This window comes from Paralichthys olivaceus, chromosome 8 (genome assembly GCF_024713975.1).
Source record: "Paralichthys olivaceus isolate ysfri-2021 chromosome 8, ASM2471397v2, whole genome shotgun sequence".
Classification (NCBI taxonomy): Eukaryota; Metazoa; Chordata; class Actinopteri; order Pleuronectiformes; family Paralichthyidae; genus Paralichthys; species Paralichthys olivaceus.
In genome coordinates this window covers 12,903,020-12,922,721 of record NC_091100.1, presented here as the reverse complement: position 1 = coordinate 12,922,721, position 19,702 = coordinate 12,903,020, and the positions used below count along the sequence as shown (strand labels likewise).

The following is a 19,702-nucleotide window of genomic DNA, read 5'->3' as shown; positions in this document are numbered from 1 at the left end:
TGCATACGGTGCACTTAGGAAGTCTGTGACCTGTCCTCCACTCTACAACTGTAAGAAAGGGCATTATCAATGCGGATTGCATTGAAAAAAACGTGTCTCTGGAAAAAATTTCTTCCCTCAATTGCTAATAAATGAGCGGCTCCATATAGAAAGTGAAATATGACAGGACACTATAGGGCTGTTAAATGATTCACATGCTCAAATGTCCACATTCTGTGCTGCTGGCGAGGGTCTTCTGTAGATCAGACCTCACAGCTACACGTCACTTTGGAGGCTAGAAGACGGGAAAGGGTTGAATTGAGCAGTGTTTAAGCATCAAGCCACACCAGTCCGTATAGCACTTAGATCAATATTTCATCGTGGAACGATCATTAAAACATGAGTGTCTGAATGCCAAGCTCTGGATGAATAATCAGACTGCATGCCATTAGCCACCAGACTCGTGTTGACAATAGCTGCGATTTAACGGTAGAAACACACACAAAAAAAAGCATTATGTCGTGGGAGCGTAATGTTAGAGCCATTTAAAGATGTAAAAGACTAATTTCACCCAAAAATTGATTCTTGTCCTTCACCCAAACAACCTCCTTTCATACTTTTAATGGCCCTGTGCCTCATGGACTTTAAGAACAAACTGAAAACTATTTTCATTAAGAGTAGAAACTATCTCAAGTGACTCATTCATCAGTCCAGCCTTGAAGATGGCACTGTATATCATGTTTGACATAAAACATTGAAACAAAACCCCGGCAAATATCATCTGCCACCCCTGCTGTGTCACCTTGACACACATCACACCACCATTCTCCCCCCATATTAGCCAGTGGCACTGAGTCTATCTCCCGTCCCATCATGAAGGTGGCTATGACTTAGCAGAAGAGCCCTAATGGAGGATACAGTGACACAGTCAGGGACCCATAATGGAGGGCTCTCTAATGTGGTGGAAATTGAAAGATTAATAATTCAGAAGCACCTGCTCATGAATCAGTCGGCCATTTTGCTCCAGCGGTTTTACTCAGGTACCTTTTTTTTTTTCTGCAGCCCTTTGGGTCTGACCTCGGTGGAGGGCAGGCCGGGGACTTTTTTTTTTCCTCCCCTGCTTACTGCAATTCATGAGTGAAGATGTTTGGGGGTAATATAATTTAGCATACAGCAGTATATCTTTTACAACCAACGCTAACCTTGTGGTCAGAAATCTGTGCCTCTGTGTGTGTGTGTGTGTGTGTGTGTGCGCCCCCTCTCCTTTAACCTCACCACCGCCACTCCCAGACTCCATAAATAGCCTGGTATGAGGGCTGCATCCATAACTCAGTATTAAAATGAACACAGTCATGTCATATTTTTGCGACTGCAGGATGTGGCTGTGTCATATATCTGTGCCCTAAGGGGGAGTGAGGGTTTATTTATCACAGGTGCTCATCCCTCGCTGTCTCCCACTCCGTGTGTGTGATGTATATTTGAGGGGTGCATACACTGTAGTGTATTTTTCTTCGCCCTGCAACGCCTCTCTCACTGCTCTCCGTCTCTTTCACTTTTTCATCGGCACCAATTCTTTTTGTCCTCCCTCTAACCTGATGCATTTGATATACTGTGTGGCATGTAATGTATGGCTTTTTCTCCTTGCGTGTGTGTGTGTGTGTATGTAACTGTGATGCATGTCCTGTCCTCTGATGGTAAATCCTTGCTACCCTACATCCATCTGAGACTGGAGCATGTTTTTAATCCCTCTGTTTCTCATGCATGATGTCTCTCTCTTTCTCTCTCTCTCTCACCCCCGAACTCTCCCTCATACTCACTCTGTATCTCTTCTCTCTCTCCCTCTCCAGGTGCTGGCTGCGATTGGATACATACTTTATCTGGAGTTTCATTGGCCCTGCTACGCTCATCATCATGGTGAGAGACACATACACACATGCTCACGCATTTGGTCTAGCACTGCATGTAGGTTACAGAGCAGAGCGGGTGATGCATGTTCGTGCAGAAGCGACGGGCTGCATCAAGGTGTTACTCCCACAAGGTTTAACAGAGCTTTTTGTTGTTTAAGTGGAAGCAGAAGAAACTTCATGTGTCAGTTTGATCATTCGGTTGTAAACGTTTGGGACTGGCCCAAACCTGAGTGTGTCCGGGCCATGCCACCCAAGGGAGATTTTTTTAAGCCATTTCAGATTAGAAAATAAGTCCAGAAATGTGTGTGTCATGCGGAAAAACGTTTGGAAAAAACATGATGTTTGTAGAGCCAATAGAGCCGACCTCTGGTGCATCTGAAGTGTTCTCAAACTGTCTTTATCATTCGGAAATTATAACATGACAAATGTAGAGGATGACTCATTTTCACTCCTGCCAACTAAAAGATGCAAAAATCGTCTGATGTTAATATGTTCTAAGTTTCATAACCAAGCTTCGGTTAGTAACACCATTGCTAATTTGAAAATACTTCATTCATTTGTCTTTTTCACCAAATTAATGATAAGTTATGAGTTAGCTCTTTTGAGGAAGACACCTTGAAGAAGCATCTATTTTTTTTAAATATATTGTAAAAAAGGTACAATGAAAGCAATGGAGCATGTTCCCAATTAGGTGAATGTCAGCATGTACACTGATGCTCTGTGCTCGTTTTAGAAATGTCAGCCAGACTATCACTGATCTAACTGGGGCTGTAAGTGCAGGTGGGACTGCTCTGTTATGACTCTACACCCATTGGTAACATACACAGCCTTGGACACGGAGCAAAACAGCCTAGATGAGTTATTATTACATCACCCTATCAAAGCAATAGGTAAGGACAGCAGACTGGACAGCAACTGTGAGAATTGGATTTTTTATTACAGCAATGATCCTTGATGGTCACAACAACTGCTGTGTTTTCCCTGATGCTCCAGCTGCTGTATTTTTAGAACATAAAGGGTTGTCGATTGTAGGCTGATACTGTCCCCAAGCCAATTACTGCTGCAAGGGGAAATGAAATGACATGCACTGTTTGTGAGTGAACTGTGGTGGTGACAATGTGTCTTTAATTAGGCTCATTGCTGCAGAATATTTACTTGTGTGTGTGTGTGTGTGTGTTTCAGCTGAACGTAATCTTCCTCGGTATCGCTCTTTATAAGATGTTCCACCATACGGCCATTCTCAAACCAGACTCTGGATGTCTGGACAACATCAAGTAAGTGCATGTGTGCTTCCCATTTTCCTACCTCACCAGTGCTCTTGGGTGTGAAAGTGGGTGTGTTTATGCATGTGTGTGAGTTAAGTTTAAGGAATAGTTTGGCATTTTGGAAAATATACTTATTTTCTATTGTTTGTCAAGATGAATTGACTGATTCCACTCTCATGTCTGCTAAATACAGTATGTGGCTGGATGAGACATGGTCGTTTAGTTCAGTACCTAGATTGAATATAAAGATCAAGACATGTTTTCCCCATGTCTTCATTTGGAGCCAACGCAGCAGAGGTAGTGGAGTGGAGCCGCTGTATCAAGGTCCCACTGATACATGCGCGTGACCAATCAGGAGTCTCAGCTGTCAATCATAATTAAAAGGAGCACGACATATATCTGTGTCATAAAACTACATAAAATGACCGAAACCATATTTAAAAATAATGTAATTAACATGAAATTTGACTTTTTAGTTTGCCTATGTCCCATCTGCTAACACGGAAGAGACAGGATACTTTAAACAGAACGAGGCTAGCTTAGCTCAAAGCGGTATTAAACGTCTCATTAGACTAAATGCTGAAAAAACATTATTTCAAGACACCACCCACTGAATCCATCATGTCGGTTCACCTGTATCACCTTAGAGAATATCACAGAATCTGACTTCATTCCCACAGAGCGAAGAAGCTGAGGCCTCTGAGCAACTCATCAGGACTTTGTTGTTTCTTCTTCGTCTGAGACAAAAGGCTCAGTCTAATTCAAACAATATGCTGCGGTGCTGCGCCCAACGCCTCACTGAGGCGCAGCTCAGAATATAAATGACAAAATGGCTTACTCATTTGATATATCGTTTAAATATTACTGCCAATTTATCTTTCATGACAGCAGTTTTAAGTAGGACTTCAAGTGGGAAGCGTTTCAGACATAAAGACGAAAGCAGCCATTCTTTGCCCCACTGCAGTTCAGGGGATTGAGATCAAAAAAGGCAGATGAGAGATAAATGAAATAATTATTTAGAATACACTTTTTAACGAAGTTCCTCTCTGATCACACTAAAGGCTGAACTGATTTTGATCATTTTACTTAGTGTTTCATTTACTTGTTAATCATCATCATCTCATTATTTTTTTTTCTTCTTTTAATTTTCTTTGTCTCTTTAACTTCAAGCCATCATGTGTTGTCTTTGTTGAGGACTGGCTCTGGTAAGGCCGCCCTCCAATCAGATGCCTGCCATCCTCCAGAGCTGTGTTTTGATTGGTTTGTTTGTCATCTTATTTGTCTGTGAAACCTCCTGGAGTCTTTGCTTATCCCTTAATTAACCATTAACCTGCCTTGTAAAATAGATCGCTTGTCCGTGTGTGATTTGTGAGCTCCTATGACCTATAGACCCAAAGTGCTATTGAAATATTATAATGGTGTGATGTGAATAAAGGAACACCAAGCCGAGAGAGAAACCATGACTCGAGGGAGCACTGGAGGGAGAGGTGGAATGGAGGGATGGAAAAGAGAGGAATGAGTATACCCTTTATTGAAGGGGGTCGTCAGACGAGCTTTATTGGAGGTTCTGTCTCGCCTGAATGGTGCCACAGAGGGCAACATCGAATCAATCACCTCAGTCTCACTCACTTACTCTCTTCTTTCTCTCTTCCTTCCTCCTGACTCTTCTAATATCTGCCCCTCTGTCTTTTTCTCTCTCCGCCCTCCCCCTTTCTTTCTTAACCCCCTTTCTTTGTCTTCAAGTCTCACATGAGAGGTGATCACTGCCCAGTCAGCCAATCAAATTAACAGCCATCATCGCGGCTGTGGCAGACTCGACACCATGACCTTTACTGGGAAATGTCATTTATAATGGTTGTAATGTCCGTCTACATAACGCCCAGTGGAACCACTCACACGGTCACACACACTCACTCTCACGTGCACACACTCAGACGAGGACTTGCGATGCATGCACATGCCTCGACATGACATTTTACCTTTATGACTCATTTCTACATGAGCTTTATTTGAAATGGAGCCTCAGAAAACTTTTATGAAATTTGGTTCCATTAAATTGTTATCGTCACATTTGCACTAACAGACTTCAGGACCCACTTCTGCCTGTGAAAACACTCTTTACCCTCGGACGTGCACTTTGAGGAATGACAGATTTTGGATCTCTCTCGGAAAAGGTCTTATGAGCTTGACTTTCTCGATACTAGTGGCTGACGTCAGCTAGCTTCTAACCTCCCCTGCCTGTCTCTCGAGATGGTATCTAAATGAGCAAATCCTCTTTCTCTCTTGTCTCTACCATTTTCGCAAGAGTGTAATTCTTTTAGGCAAAAGCCTCCCACTGTTTCCTTCATCCCAGTCCCACAGTGTCGGGGCTGAGTGAACCCTCCTTCACCCCTTTCTCCTGCCTTATATCCTACATGCCTTAAACTTGGATGAAAAGCATTAGCTTCCCAGAGAAAGAGACAAGGCTTTTATACTACCTATAATGCAAAATAAACTTTAAATTTAATGTTACATAGCTAAAATTCTTGTTGAGAATGTGAGATATATCAAATTTAAATTGACATGGTTATGCAGTGGGTGATTTCTTCCTCCCATCTTTTATAGGTCCTGGGTGATCGGTGCCATAGCTCTGCTGTGCCTGCTGGGCCTGACCTGGGCGTTTGGCCTAATGTACATCAACGAGAGCACCGTGATCATGGCCTACCTTTTCACCATCTTCAACTCCCTGCAGGGCATGTTCATCTTCATCTTCCACTGCATACTGCAGAAGAAGGTGAGGCACACACACACGGAGACAAAGTTGGACAGAAATAGACAAGATAGTGTGACAGGCAGACAAATACAAAACACACAGAGACGCACACATGGCAAACACTGATCAGCAGGGGACACCAGAAATATCTGCAGAGCTGTCACAGGTTTGATTGGTCATTCGGTAACACTACTGGCTGCTCAATTCTCATGTTTTCACTTTCTGACAGCAGGTAACAAACCGAGCTGCCGATACTTACAGTGTTTCTGTCATCCCCTAATGAAAAAAGACGTTTTTTCATGATCAGGCAGGGTCATCAGTCGAAAACAGCATTTTCCAAAACTTTTGATAACATTTAGCTCCAATTGTCAAATCTTTTGGACACATGCAGAAGAAACATACCTGTTTTTGTGTCTAAAGCTGCTTCCCGACTGAAATCTTTGGGAGGGGCGATATAAGAGAACACCAATTTCCAAGTCGGTTGCCATTTTTGGGAACTTTTGCTGCTAGCCCCCTAGTAAAATATCTGTAAAATGTCAGAGTGGTCCCATGTGAGAATACAGTAGGAAACCAGCGAGCGAGTGTGTGTGTGTGTGTGTGTTGATGACGTTTCCAACATGATGGACGCAAAACTGAATAAAAAACTAAAATGCAGATATTTCAGGATGAGCCGTTCACGTAGAAAAGGCTTGGAAAGACAAGATTCAAGAGATTTATATGATAAAAAACCTCCTTCATGCTCTCCCCAGACACCACCCCTTGTCTGAATGTTCCTGATATTTCCTGTTGTTGTGAGAGAGTCACACTTGGACAATCTCCTGCTGCGCTCTTCAAATGTGAAAGGCGAACGCTGGGAAATGTCTGTACCCATTTTGAGTTCATGTCTAAAAACGGCTTAAGTGGCAGTGATTTCAGTGATTTAATACAATGACCTCCTTCACATTGACACACAGCTCCCCCTCGCACTCCCATTTCGTTTTGAATAGAAAACCTATTTATATGTTTATATGTTTCTGGGTTTGTTTGGCCTAAAGGATTAGAGTCACTTGCAAGTACGTATGTACCACTTTTAAAATTTGAATTATATGTGGCTTCCTGGAGAAGCCTTCACATTCTATGATATTTTTGCAGAGTCTCCCACACACTGTCAGTGCCTGGGAGTACAGAAGAGGAGAAGGATATAGGGAGAATTCATCAAATGCTTAATACTCTTGTCTGGCTGCTGTCCCGCAGAGAGTTTTTAGTTTTAAGTGTGTGATCGGTAAACGAGTGCTGCGTGTGCTGCGTGTGTATGTGCAGATGTCAGCATGCACTGTACTTAGGTATGTGTTAGGCCACAGGATCAAGTATCCTGAGAGATGTGCTCAGAACAGTGCTGAGGTTGTCTTTGGCATGGGGCCCAACATGGTTTCTCCCAAGATGCACAGAGCAACCCGCCACACAGCTGTTCAAACAAAGCATGCGGCAATACACGTCTGCCAGTCCAACGAGCTTGTTAAAAAGCAATTACAGCCCTATTTGCTCTCACTTGATTGGGATCTAAATGCAGATATTTTGCATGTGCAAGTGCGTCGTATGTCTCCCTAAGGAGCATGTCCATTTCAGACAGTTATGTGGCAGAAACAACATTTGGGTTGGGTGTTGACATTGAAGTTTATGAAGTTAATCCTTTAATGTCTGCATTTTTATAGAGGTGTGTGTGTGTGTGTGTGTGTGTGTGTGTGTGTGTTTGCACAAAGAATTTGAGCAAGAAAATAAAGTTAACAGAGACACTTTATCAAGTTAAGCCCCTCGCAGTCTGTTCTTCCTCTGGTACGGCGTCTTAAAAATATGCCTCAATATGTGTGAGGTTAAAGTGGAACATCAGTCAATGCCGCCCCTCCTTCATGCACACTTTTCACCACCTCTTCTCCCAGGTGCGTAAAGAGTACGGCAAATGTCTGCGCACTCACTGCTGCAGCGGCAAGAGCGTGGAGACGTCCATTTCCTCCTCCAGTAAGACCACCACCTCACGGACGCCGGGCCGCTACTCCACAGGCTCACAGGTGAGCTTACCTGCCTGCACACCCGGACGCTACAGCACAGCAGACTCTCAGGTGAGGCCAGAGCACGCCATGAGGGTTTTGGGTTATCGCTGTTCGCTTTCAACTACTTTTATCGTAGCCATAAAAAAATCAGTTTGACACGGACGTTGCAGACTTTAAATGTGGATTCTGAGTTGAAAGTGAGATAGCCCAAACCCTGACATGCACCTTGATGCTAACAAACAGGCAGATGAAGTATAAATGGCATTAATGGGTAATTATTTCTCCCCACCTGTTTCTCTCTTGCTGGTCGTTCCTTTATTTTTTTCTTTACTGCCTCTCCCGCAACTAATTTGCCCTTCGTTTGCACACCATACCCTCTTATATTTCTTACTGCATTTCTTTCCCTCTTTTGTCATCATGCCTTCCCTTCCCTTGACTTCCTCCACCCTTCCTTCCCTCCTACCCTGATCATTGCTGCTTCATCTTTACCTACACCTTCTCTACCTCCGTCTCCCTCTCCTATTTCTCTCGCCTCTTTTTTTCTTCTATGTATAGAGTCGTATCAGGCGGATGTGGAATGACACTGTGAGGAAACAGGAGTCCTCCTTCATCACTGGAGACATCAACAGCTCTGCCACGCTCAACAGAGGTAACCACGGGATACCTACATTTGCATCCTCATCACTGTCACCATATCTACTTTATTAATAAAGGGAGGCTCAGACAGCATACGCTGTCATTTAGTAAAGTGGTAGGAGTCCAAACTTCTGATAATGGTTCTGTGTTCTTCTAGAGAGTCAGATTAGCTGAATAGGGTTTAAATATCACAATATCATCACGTTTCAAAAGGATGATTTTACAGGAAAGAAAGTTTTTAGCAGATTGTTGTTAAAACTGAAACCAGTTTTTATATTTTTTATATTTATTTTATATTATATATTTAATACAAATCTACAGAGTTCTGTGGAAAAACAGAGGTGATGGCTCCTGTACATCTTTTTCCTGGGATGGTTTTGATGCATAGTTGGTGAGAAATCCTTTGGCTGAACAGCTCTTTATTAGTATACTGTAAATTATGCAGAGTTAATTAATGCTTTGTTATTAAGTATATATAGTAGCGTGTCTCCTCAGATAAAGATAAGAGTATTAAAGGGATACTTCACTACTTCACTCTACTCACGACTATGCCGATGGCAGGTGAGTGAAGTGTTTTAGTCCATTAAACACTTTTAGAGTTTCAGGGGTAAACACAATACAATTGAAGTAACTGTGGACAACTTCTTCAAATGAAAAAACACCCAAATCAATTAAAATTGTCCCTTGGGGAATTTTGTCTTGGGCCAAAGAACAGTACATTGCACAACAAACGACAACATCAACAACAACACAAAAAAAACAGTACACAAGGACATATCATGTAAGACGCAGAATAATAATACAGAACAAAAGTGAGTAGAATATTGCACCTGCCCTAAAAACAATGGCGCCATACTGCTCCTGTGGTGTCCTCCGAGTGTCTGAAGCCCCGATATTCAAATTAGAAACGGTGTCATTTACACCATGTTCTTAAGCCTAAATGTCCGCTGTGGTCACCAGTTACTTCAATTGTATTGGATTTGGCTGCAACGCTGTTGACCCCTGTGGACAACACTTCACCCACCCCTCCATCTGCAGAGAGGTGAGGAGATGATGAGGGAATTTTCCTTTTTTGGGTGAACTATCCCTGTGTGTTGGTTTCCATCAAAATGACAAAGAATATACAGTTGTGCTGCAGCAGAGCAACGTTTTGCAGAGGTTTTCACCTCAGCACCTGTGAGTTCATTCGAGCTTATCTGAAGGCTACTGTAATCACAGAGACTTTAAATGAGCATTAGTCTGAGCTCGCTGTATTCATAACTGTCTGTTGCTGTCCCTCCAGAGTAAAGCCACAGTAATGGTCTGTGAAAAAGGAACCCATGAGTATGGCTGTCTGAGGGCCGGGTAATGAGGACACAGACTCGACATTTTGACACACACGTTCAGACAAACACACACACACACATACAGTACCATTTGTTAGCGTCGAAGTTGAGGTGTGGCCCTCGCTTCCTTCAGGCCACTAATAAGCTGTTAGCATGACAGATTGATGCTAAAGCAGACACGCTGTGTGTCAGCGGCTGAATTATCACACACTTAGTGAGGCAGGGCTTAAGAAACTCCTTCCTCCTCCTCCTCCCTCACATTTGAAAGTGTGGAGCCGAGAGGTGCTTAGCCAGTAGATCTCAAACGACTACACGCTGTGGAATTATATTCTGATGGGGGACTGACTTGTTGAAATTAGGAGAGAGTAAAATGGAGAAGGGGGGGGGGGGGGGGGGGTGTTCACTTTCAATTTCACTTCCATTATTATGGCTCTTGTCTTTCTTGACTGAGTATGAGGGCCACTTACACAAATTTAATCTCAAAATTATCTCAGATTTCGAGAATAAAGTAATTCTCCTTTTTTCAAAAGACTTTCTTTTCTTTATTCTTTTATTTCTGCTGAAATTCAACTTTATTCCTTATGCCTTTTTTGTCATTAAATTAGGTTTTTTATTCTCGTATTATTATGACCTTTTCTCATTTGATTACAATTTTAAACTCATTCTATTTGGATTTTTTTCTCCCTAAATTAAAAAACTCTTATTCTTGTTTTTTTTATCATTGAATTATGACTTTTTCTGGTGAATTACAATTTTATTTTAGTTATATCGTCACTTTGTCATTCAATTAGATATATTTTCTCACAATATCATGACTTTTTGTTCTCATTAAAACGATTTTCTTAACAATTACGACTTTATTCTCTTAATATTACATTACGCTTCAGTATGGCCCTAATAGTCTGTCGTAGTTTTTTGATTAAGGGTGTATATTACACATTTGTTCACATTGACAAATTTCCCAATGTGCATTGTGCACTACAAATTTAAATTTAAATTTATATTAGAGTTCTTATGAAAGGTTTAATTTTATGATAGGATGCTTTTGTGTCTTTCTATTCTTCCCTCCTCCAACTTTCCTTGTTTTGAAGCTATATGACATTCATACGTGTTTATAGCGGTAGCGTGAGGATGATAGGAGGAAGAAGAATGTACAGGAGCTGTCACGGTCGTTCCTCTTCTGTTTTCCTGCAGGGTCTTAATGTGTACATGATCCATCTCCCACCTGGGAAAGAAATGCTCTGAGAACACTTTTTTTGTGGCCCCTATGTCCATTAACTATCCTGTAGTCATGCTTCTCTGCTCAAGCGTATTGAACGGCAGCACACTCTTCTCCAAGCATTGCTACGTTCTCCTTGTCTCTCTCTCTCTCTCTCTCTCTCTCTCGCTCTCTCTCACACTCTCACTCTCTCTCTTTATCTCTCATCCCCTCCCTCAGCCTGTATGCAGTGGCTGCAAGAATGACTCGTCAAGCTTTTTCTTGGCTTTCACCTCAAACTATGTTTGCTTGTTTGATTTACTTGTCCTCTTCTCTCCCTCTTTCTTCCACACACTCCCTTTCCATCTCACTCTCCCTTCCTTTTTTCCCTTCTTGCTTACTTCCACTCTGCATCATCTACACACTTTCTCCTTAACCTCTATCTCTGCTCTGCCTTTTTCTCTCTCGAGTGCCTCTCTCTGCTTCTCTCTTGACTTGGCTGTTGCTTTTCCTCTCCTCTTCCTTTCTCGTCTTGGCTGTCGCTCCTCCTCTCTCCCTCTCTCTTTCTATCTGCCTGTACCAGGAACCATGGCTAATCATCTTATAACTAATGCTCTCCTTCGTCCCCATGGTACTAACAATCCTTATAACACTCTCCTGGGGGACTCGGCAGTCTATAATAACCCAGCCGTGGGCATGTACAACACCCAAGGTGTGCTTCATGTTCCTATTATCAACATTTAACATTTGGAAAGTTAGCTTTGAGTTTTTTGCATTTCCTTTTGCATGATTATTTCATTTTGAAATGTTTGCCACCTTGATGCACTTTTGGCTGCGTATCTGATCTCGTCTGATTATGGCTCCCAAGTAATGTGATCAATCACACTGCAATATTCTCTCACAACAGACACCCACTGGGCAGATCTCACAGCACATAAATGTATCAAAACAGTAAAACACCTTCACACCATTATTTACTATATGCAATAGATGCACTCTATTATTTATAAGCTACTCGGGAGCCATGAAATATTTGTAGTATTTTGTGTGATGTACCGTGCTTCATTTTAATTGCCAGTTTTCACATATCAGTTGGGATTTGTGTATTGCTTTATACTGCATGTCGACAATATATATATATATATATATATATGCTGTGTTTTAAATGTAATTTGTGATTGTGTGTTTTCATGTTTTTTCTGAGTTAAATAAATAAAATCAGACAGTAAACGTTTAGACCCTGAAAAACTAGACTTGGATTTTAAGCATCAGACAGGGTTTTCTTTGTTTTCATTCACGCCTACAAATACTGTGCAACTGTTGATTTTGTAGCTGCTGAAATTTGTTTCTCTCTGTGTGAGAACTCATGTCTGTGTTCTTTTCTCTCTTCTCCCTCATGCTGTCCATCAGCACCTTACCGAGACACAAGTATGGACTAAATTAATACTCAACTACTTGAATAACATTGATTTCTCTCTCCCTTTACGTCCAAAGCACTCTGCCTAACATTTTCAGACATGCTTCTTTTTTTTCACAAATCATGAGTCAGTGCACACAATAATACAATTGTCTAATTTGGTTTGTGACTTAGTTTTGGATTCCTGTTTGACAAAATTCTATGTCTTGAGAAATATATTTATCGTAATAATAAAACAAGCTTTTGCACTGATTCATTGAATTGAAATATTGTGCATGCAAATTGTACAAATTGAAATTTGATTTATATTTGCTCTTGAAAATTACTTGCAATCTAATTAGCGTGATTTCAAAACATTTATTTTGCATTGGAAGAGTAACTGCTCTTTCTGTATTGCTGTAGTGTTGGCAGTAATTGAGAAAAAGAAAGAACTTCTGAGGTTTCTCTTAAATGAATCATGGACGCTTGAAGCATTTTTCCTTCCAAGAAAATGATCATGACTACTTTTTTTTAAATCCTCAATTCACAACACACGCTATGATATCAAACAATAATTTAAATTTTTTTTCTTCTGAGAAATCCAACAAGTTTATTTTAAGGATCCTAATGATTATATATATTTTTCCATCTTTTGCTCAGAGGGCATCCTGAACAACGCAAGAGACTCCAGCGTTATGGATACACTCCCTCTCAATGGTAACCATGCCAACAACTACACCATGGCCAGCAGTGAATACTTGAGTGACTGCGTCCAGATTCTGGACCGAAGCGGTGGATACGGCACCCACAGCAACCACAAGGAGACGACTCTGGAGAAAAAGATCCTCAAGGAGCTGACCTCCAACTACATCCCATCCTACCTCAATAACCACGAGAGAGCCACCACCGAACGCAACCACAACCTGATGAACAAGCTGGTCAACAGCAGCATGGCGAACGGAGGTGACTGGTCTGATTCACCTTAAGTTGAAATGGCAAACTTGCTAGTGCACGATAACCTGTCTACAGCTACAATTATCTTATAAACCATCTGGTGTCTGTTTCTAGTTTGACCAGCATTTTGGATGCCCGCAGGTCAACAGTCCGTGTGGTCACCAACCAAATCTGCTGCAATGCATCGGATCAGCTTTTTCATTTACCTGCATTTATATGCAGATAGCTCTGAAAAGAGATTATCCAAAATACCATCTGGACACCTACATTAAGTGTCACACCATGGGGAACAGTAAAGGATTACCTTACCTTAAATATTGGCCTTTGCCCTCAGATGCTTATTTGTTGACAGACGATAGCCAATGGGCTCCAAGACTGATCAGCATTCATTTGCGTTCATGTTTCAGGCCACCTGTTGAAGGCAAGTCCACTACTCACCCTACTGTTGGCAGTTTTTCATCTCTAGCAGCTCCTGAGAGAAACACTGTATGTGGCTGTAAAGCTGCTAAATGCTCAGTGCCATTTTGTGCTGGGCAGGTGGTGTACAGTGGCTTTTTTAGAGCTGTTTCAATGAGCCACCTGCTGTGACTTAAATCGGCTCTGACGAGTGCCGAGCTGAAAAAACAAAACAGTGAGATCATAAACCCTTTGTAAAGTGTTGAAAAAATGGAGGCGAATGAGTCAGATGATAATATGAGCAACACCTTTCAGATTACCTTTTGTAATTTGATCCACTGATAATATGAAAATATTTATTGCACTTCAAATGACATTCTTGATGAGTTGAAATCACCACTGTGGAAGCAGCACTGCTCGGTGTTCAACATTAGCTGTCAGCAATATGCTATAACCATTTGTCCTGCTTTCTTCTTTCAGGGAGCATGGCAGGAGGCAGCAGCAGCAGCAGCAGCAGTGGAGTCGGTGGGTGTTTGAGCAGCGGTAAAGAGGACAATGGGCCCATGATGCTGGACAACCCTGCAGCCTTCCCCCACGAGGAGAACCTGGGACTGGAGATTATCAGAGAGGAGTCCAACGCTCCTCTCCTGCCGCCAAGGCCCCCTCCGCCTGACAGCCACCCACCACCACCGCCTCCCCCGCACAGCTTCTCAAGACCACGGCGCATTCCCCAGGAGACCAGCGAAAGCTTCTTCCCCTTACTAACCAACGAGCACACTGATGAGCACACGCACTCGCCTAACCACAGAGACTCACTCTACACCAGCATGCCAGTGCTAACGGACCTCCCGGATGGGCAGATGAATGGCCTTACAGATGGAGAGGAAGACAGCTCGGGGGAGCTGCAGCCCTGTAAGAGTGCCACGGCTCCCGAGCTGGATGACGTCTATTATAAGAGCATGCCAAACCTGGGCTCCAGGAATCACCTTCACGAGCTACAGAGCTACTACCACATGGGCCGTGGTGGCAGTGATGGATACATGGTGTCCGGGAACAAAGAGGAGTCTGATTCATCACCCGAGGAGCCGCCCGTAGACCCTTCCCACCTGGTTACCAGTCTATAGAGTCAATATAGAGACTTGTATTTGTCCCTCCCCAGTCCACTCACATTTCCAACCTCCCAATGAAAACATTCTGTGTTGTTGACTGACAGACTGAGCTGGCCCGCCCCTGGATTGATGAACTGTGTGTTTGTGTGACATAATGGTTCATGACAATATGGTTGAGATATCGCTGGTCATATCAAAGCAGGGACTGAATGTATTGTCATAAATGGTGCACCCTGAGAGTCTGGGCGGTTCTGAGAGACTTTGTGAACAACGAGAAATGGAAAGGAAAGGAAAGAGGGGGGGGGCGCTGTAATTTTACCCCACCTGTGACTTTAATTTGGGATCTTGGATTGACCGTAGCCCTACAAGTTCCCCAATATGGACCTCTAGCAGATCATAGCATATAGTCTCCAATACCACCACTACAGGGGCATGACCCCCCCAGCCCTGGTTAAAGGAGCTGCTTGTCTGTTTTGTCTGTATGTCTGTCTCTCTGTCTCACTTTTAAAGACACAAACTGGGATGACGTTTCCAACTCTCCAATGGGCAGAGCAGGACATTCAGCTCTGGTGTGCATAAACACAAACTGGACCCCAAAGAGGCACTGCCCCACTCCTTGCCAATCAAGTGGAGGATGTACAATAATATGCTCTCACTAGTGACCATCCCAAAAACATTTTTAATGGACAACCGAAACTGTAACCATATCACGCTGATGTTCTGAATTCTCTTTCCTTCGTATCTGCTAAGCTGGAGTTGTGTCCGGGCTGGTGTAACATTCCTGCGAGCTGTAGTGACTGCGGCTATACCGTGTATTCCACTGAAAACAAAGAAGGAAGATCATATTACAACAGACTGAATTTAAAAGAAAAAAAATGAAAGAATGGGTTCCATTTCTTCTACCTTCTGTAAAAGTTTTCAGTTATCGACGGATTACGAGGAAATCACAAACTGTTTCTATGTATTGTACAGAATACAGATACAGATACAAATGTTGCATATGACCAAGTCTTTTATTTTTCACATTTTAGGTTTCAAACCTTTTGTCTGTGGAACTGTTCTGAGAAGTCATGATATGTTCTCACATGTGGACTATACAGAAGGAGCAAGGGACTATCTCTCATGTCACTCTTTCATAAATGCAGAGACAGTTACGCACTCTTAATTAATACTCATGTACCCTACGCACACCTCATTCTGGTCCTTTTATAGCAACACTGTCACTCACATTTTGCAAATCAACTGTTAGTATATACTTTACCACTGGGTAATTTTGAAAGTAAAGGGAAAAAGAAGTGGTTATAGCTTATGGAGGAGACAGTTACTTTGGAAATGCTACGTTTTAGTAATTGCTGGAAGTGAGTGTCTTCTGATCTGTTCTCGAGGAAAGCATTTCGGAGCCTGGGTGAAAGAAGATATCAGATACTTGGAGAAACACAACGGTTTATGAAGCATATCCTCTCTATTTGCCAAATGTTCTTCAAATTGACATTACCTTGCGGTGCTGGGTGAGATCTCACTGTACAGGAAAAAGGATGCTGAGAATAACAAGCGGCATTCTCAAAAACTAAATAAGAGAGAAATTCCACTGCTTCCAAAAGTTGAGAGAGAGAGGGCGGTTCTCACCTGTGAAATGCCATGAGTAACACCCCATATGTGTACTGAAGATGTGAAAGCTGCACACAGCAGCACTGTCCAATGTGGAGAGCCAATGTTTACTTATTTAGGAGGAAAAATTTTAATAAGTGTATGAAGTTTAGCTTGCACATGTATCCCACAAGCCCCTGCGCCATGTCCCCAAGAGAGAAATTATTTATTTATCTGTTTATTGGTTTAAAGTTAGCAAAACAAGCTTAGACGAAAGGAAGCTGGCTTTACACAGGAGTAAATAAAGAGGCACTGGGTTTGTTTTTTGTTTCTTTTTTAAATTATTATGATCATTATTATTATTACAATATTATTGCTAATTATTTATTCTTTTTGTATGGGTTCCAAGTTGAATGATCTCATAACTAATATTTGTTGTAACAGTGAAAGTTGTTTGCCAACAAATAAATTACTGACATAGCTTTGTGGTTTTCCGCCTCCTGAGTGTTATCAGTCATTACATCAAAATTAAATGCAAACACAAAAGTTTGAACAGCCGCAGTGTTTTCACTTCAAATATGCATTTCTGGCTCATTAGGGATATTACATACTGTGCATATAGCAACAGACATTGTGCTACATGCATTTCTGCACTTGTGTTTCATTCTCAGATGAAATCCTGCCTAACAACTGTAAAAACTGTCCTGGCTGGGTGTACAGCAGGGGCTCCAACATAGGGGGTGTCAAGATTAGAAATTAAACTTTTTTTTTAAGTTGATAAATAAAGTGAGGACAGACCAGCATCACTTGCAGGAAGACAATTTATAGCACCATAGGTAACACTTAGACATGTCGTAGATTATTAACAGACTAGCTCAAAAAAAAATCCTTTGTATGCTGTAGCTAACTCCAGAGATAGTGGAGGCTGCATGTGTCTGGCACTTTTATTTCGAGTGCAAAAGACTCAGCAGCTGAGGTTAATTGGAGAATATAAAATTGCCCGTTGGTGTGGTTGGTGAACGTGAGTGTGAACGGTTGTTTGTCTCCATATGTCAGCCCTGCAGTACGCTGGTAACCTGTGCACCGCCTCTTGCACAATGCCATCTGGGATATGCTCCAGCCTGCAACCCTCAAATATTAAGCATTATCATAGATGGATGGATATCGAGCAATTTATATGGGAAGAATTTTCAGTTTCACTGGTATACACACTATACATGTATATGCATGCACCAGTTCTCCAATATAGAGAATACCTTTTCACCCATTTACACATCCCATATGTATGGACCTGACCTACAAGAATCAGGTGATGAGAAGAATTGCTTCCTGACAAACCACCTGTGAAGTGGTTATGTGCAACATTAATTCCAAGACTCAGTTTGTTTGCCAGGACAAAATGTTTCAATGCCTCTGCTTCTGCTACTGCAACATCCACAGCCTCTGCCTACATGGCCAGTACCAAGGATGACAGGTGAACTTGTTGGCCATCATACTGGCTCACAGATAGAAGCTGTCAGTGGTGGACAGGTTGCTAAGAATTCTTAGAGATTGCAGAATCTTTCTTTTTTTTCAATATTTCCTTGACAATAATTCTGGACACAATTACTGTAAGATGCAAAAAATGGGAAATTATGAGTTTAGAGGTTTCCCCCTGGAAAGTACTTCTGTGTGACTAAAATTAAGGAGCCTAACGCAGCCCTAACATGTATGCATCGAGTGGTTCAACCAAAATGTCATGTTTCACGTCATGAACTGCATTGTGGATCTTTTGGATCTTGTTGTTTAGCAGAGGTTGAGCAGAGCTCAACTTTTCATGAAGCACCAACCAAACTAATCAACAAACACTTCAATTGAGGTGCTAGCCAATCAAATCACAAAAGTGGAGGCAGAGGCAGCAGATGATACCTGGTGAGTGTTCATGCAGTTGTGGCTTTGATTTCCAGTTTTCTTCAACTGCATTGCTTTGATAGCTAACATGGCACGTTAGCTCGAAAACCAGCTACGTTGTGTGTCCCAAGCATGAAACTATGACTATGACGATCGTGACTGCACTATTGGACACACCCACCATCAAGCCTTCACTCAACACAATTGCCATGTGTAAACAATTCTGTTTTTTTTAGTCTCTATTTCGAAGAAAGGCCTCACAGCATAATAAGTCACTCTGATGAAGAATGAGTAATGCAGATTGAAAGTTACGTCAATATTACATATATTCACATACATATTGGTATCACTTGACATGTCATCTGAAAAGTTAATGTTGTACTTTTACTTTTATGTGAGAACATTTTTGTACTTAAAATGTGTTGAGTTCTTCCTCCACCACTGTTAGTTTAGCTCAAGGCTGCTCTTAGAGGGAGTTTCATGGGTGCACCGAAACCTCACTATTGGTTTGTCCCACTCCCCCAAACACACAGTACAACTTAATGGAAAGACAGAGTTTTCCCTCTGAAGTATCAATTTATTATCCAATTTAAAAATGTACATTTTTACAAATAGAGTATGAGATAATTAGAGTTATGTGTGTCCAGACTGCACATTTAAAGCTCGGTGTTCAGGGCTCATGTTTCTAAATCCTGTCTGTGAGACTGACAAGGCTGGCACATGACAAAGATATCTGTAAAAGAGCAACTAACCCTAATTACACTGCAACCTGCTCCCATGCATATAAATATTCTCTCGCACTGATGGCAGCTTAGGTTATATTCGCTCTAGCGGTGCAGTCAATTTTTACACTTAATGTGAAACTGAATACTGGTGACAATAATGTTTGAATAACAGACAGTTTGGTATCAGTGGTTGACCTACAATGAATTTCCATTATACTAGTGAAAAAAATTGAATGTATCTGGTCTCGGATAAATTTCAAAAGCTTCAAGAAAATTGCAATATGCCATTTTATTTCCAGCAGTGCCCCCCACAAACACTTCTTTTGACTTGGTTGGGTATAATCTCTGCACAGTATCTTTGTTATATTGAGGACTTTGAACATTTCTTATCTGCTTTGATGGAAGATTTGGTTCATGGAAAGCAAAGGAGAGAAAATGACTGAGAGAGGAGTTAGAATGTAATAAGAAAAGACTGGGAAACAGAAAAGGAATGAATGCATAAAAAAATGCTTTTTAAATAAATGTATTTTAGCTTTCTCGAAAACTAACTGGAGCC

At 41.7% G+C, this 19,702-nt stretch overlaps 1 protein-coding gene across 12 annotated transcripts in view; it reads left to right on the top strand.

Moving 5' to 3' along the window:
* adgrl3.1 (adhesion G protein-coupled receptor L3.1) overlaps positions 1 to 17,012 on the top strand; it is a 119,864-nt gene extending 102,852 nt beyond the window's left edge. For 4 of the 12 annotated variants that reach the window (XM_069529992.1, XM_069529993.1, XM_069529994.1 and 1 more), the window contains 9 exons: positions 1,827 to 1,893; positions 3,069 to 3,160; positions 5,756 to 5,924; positions 7,820 to 7,999; positions 8,486 to 8,579; positions 11,673 to 11,801; positions 12,500 to 12,517; positions 13,146 to 13,448; positions 14,316 to 17,012. In XM_069529992.1, coding sequence (XP_069386093.1) covers positions 1,827 to 1,893; positions 3,069 to 3,160; positions 5,756 to 5,924; positions 7,820 to 7,999; positions 8,486 to 8,579; positions 11,673 to 11,801; positions 12,500 to 12,517; positions 13,146 to 13,448; positions 14,316 to 14,959 — 1,696 coding nt within the window. In that variant the 3' untranslated portion in view covers positions 14,960 to 17,012. The remainder of the gene's footprint in view (positions 1 to 1,826; positions 1,894 to 3,068; positions 3,161 to 5,755; positions 5,925 to 7,819; positions 8,000 to 8,485; positions 8,580 to 11,672; positions 11,802 to 12,499; positions 12,518 to 13,145; positions 13,449 to 14,315) is intronic. The other 8 variants (XM_069529997.1, XM_020100520.2, XM_020100515.2 and 5 more) reach the window with 7 other exon arrangements.
* The last annotated feature ends 2,690 nt before the right edge of the window (positions 17,013 to 19,702 follow it).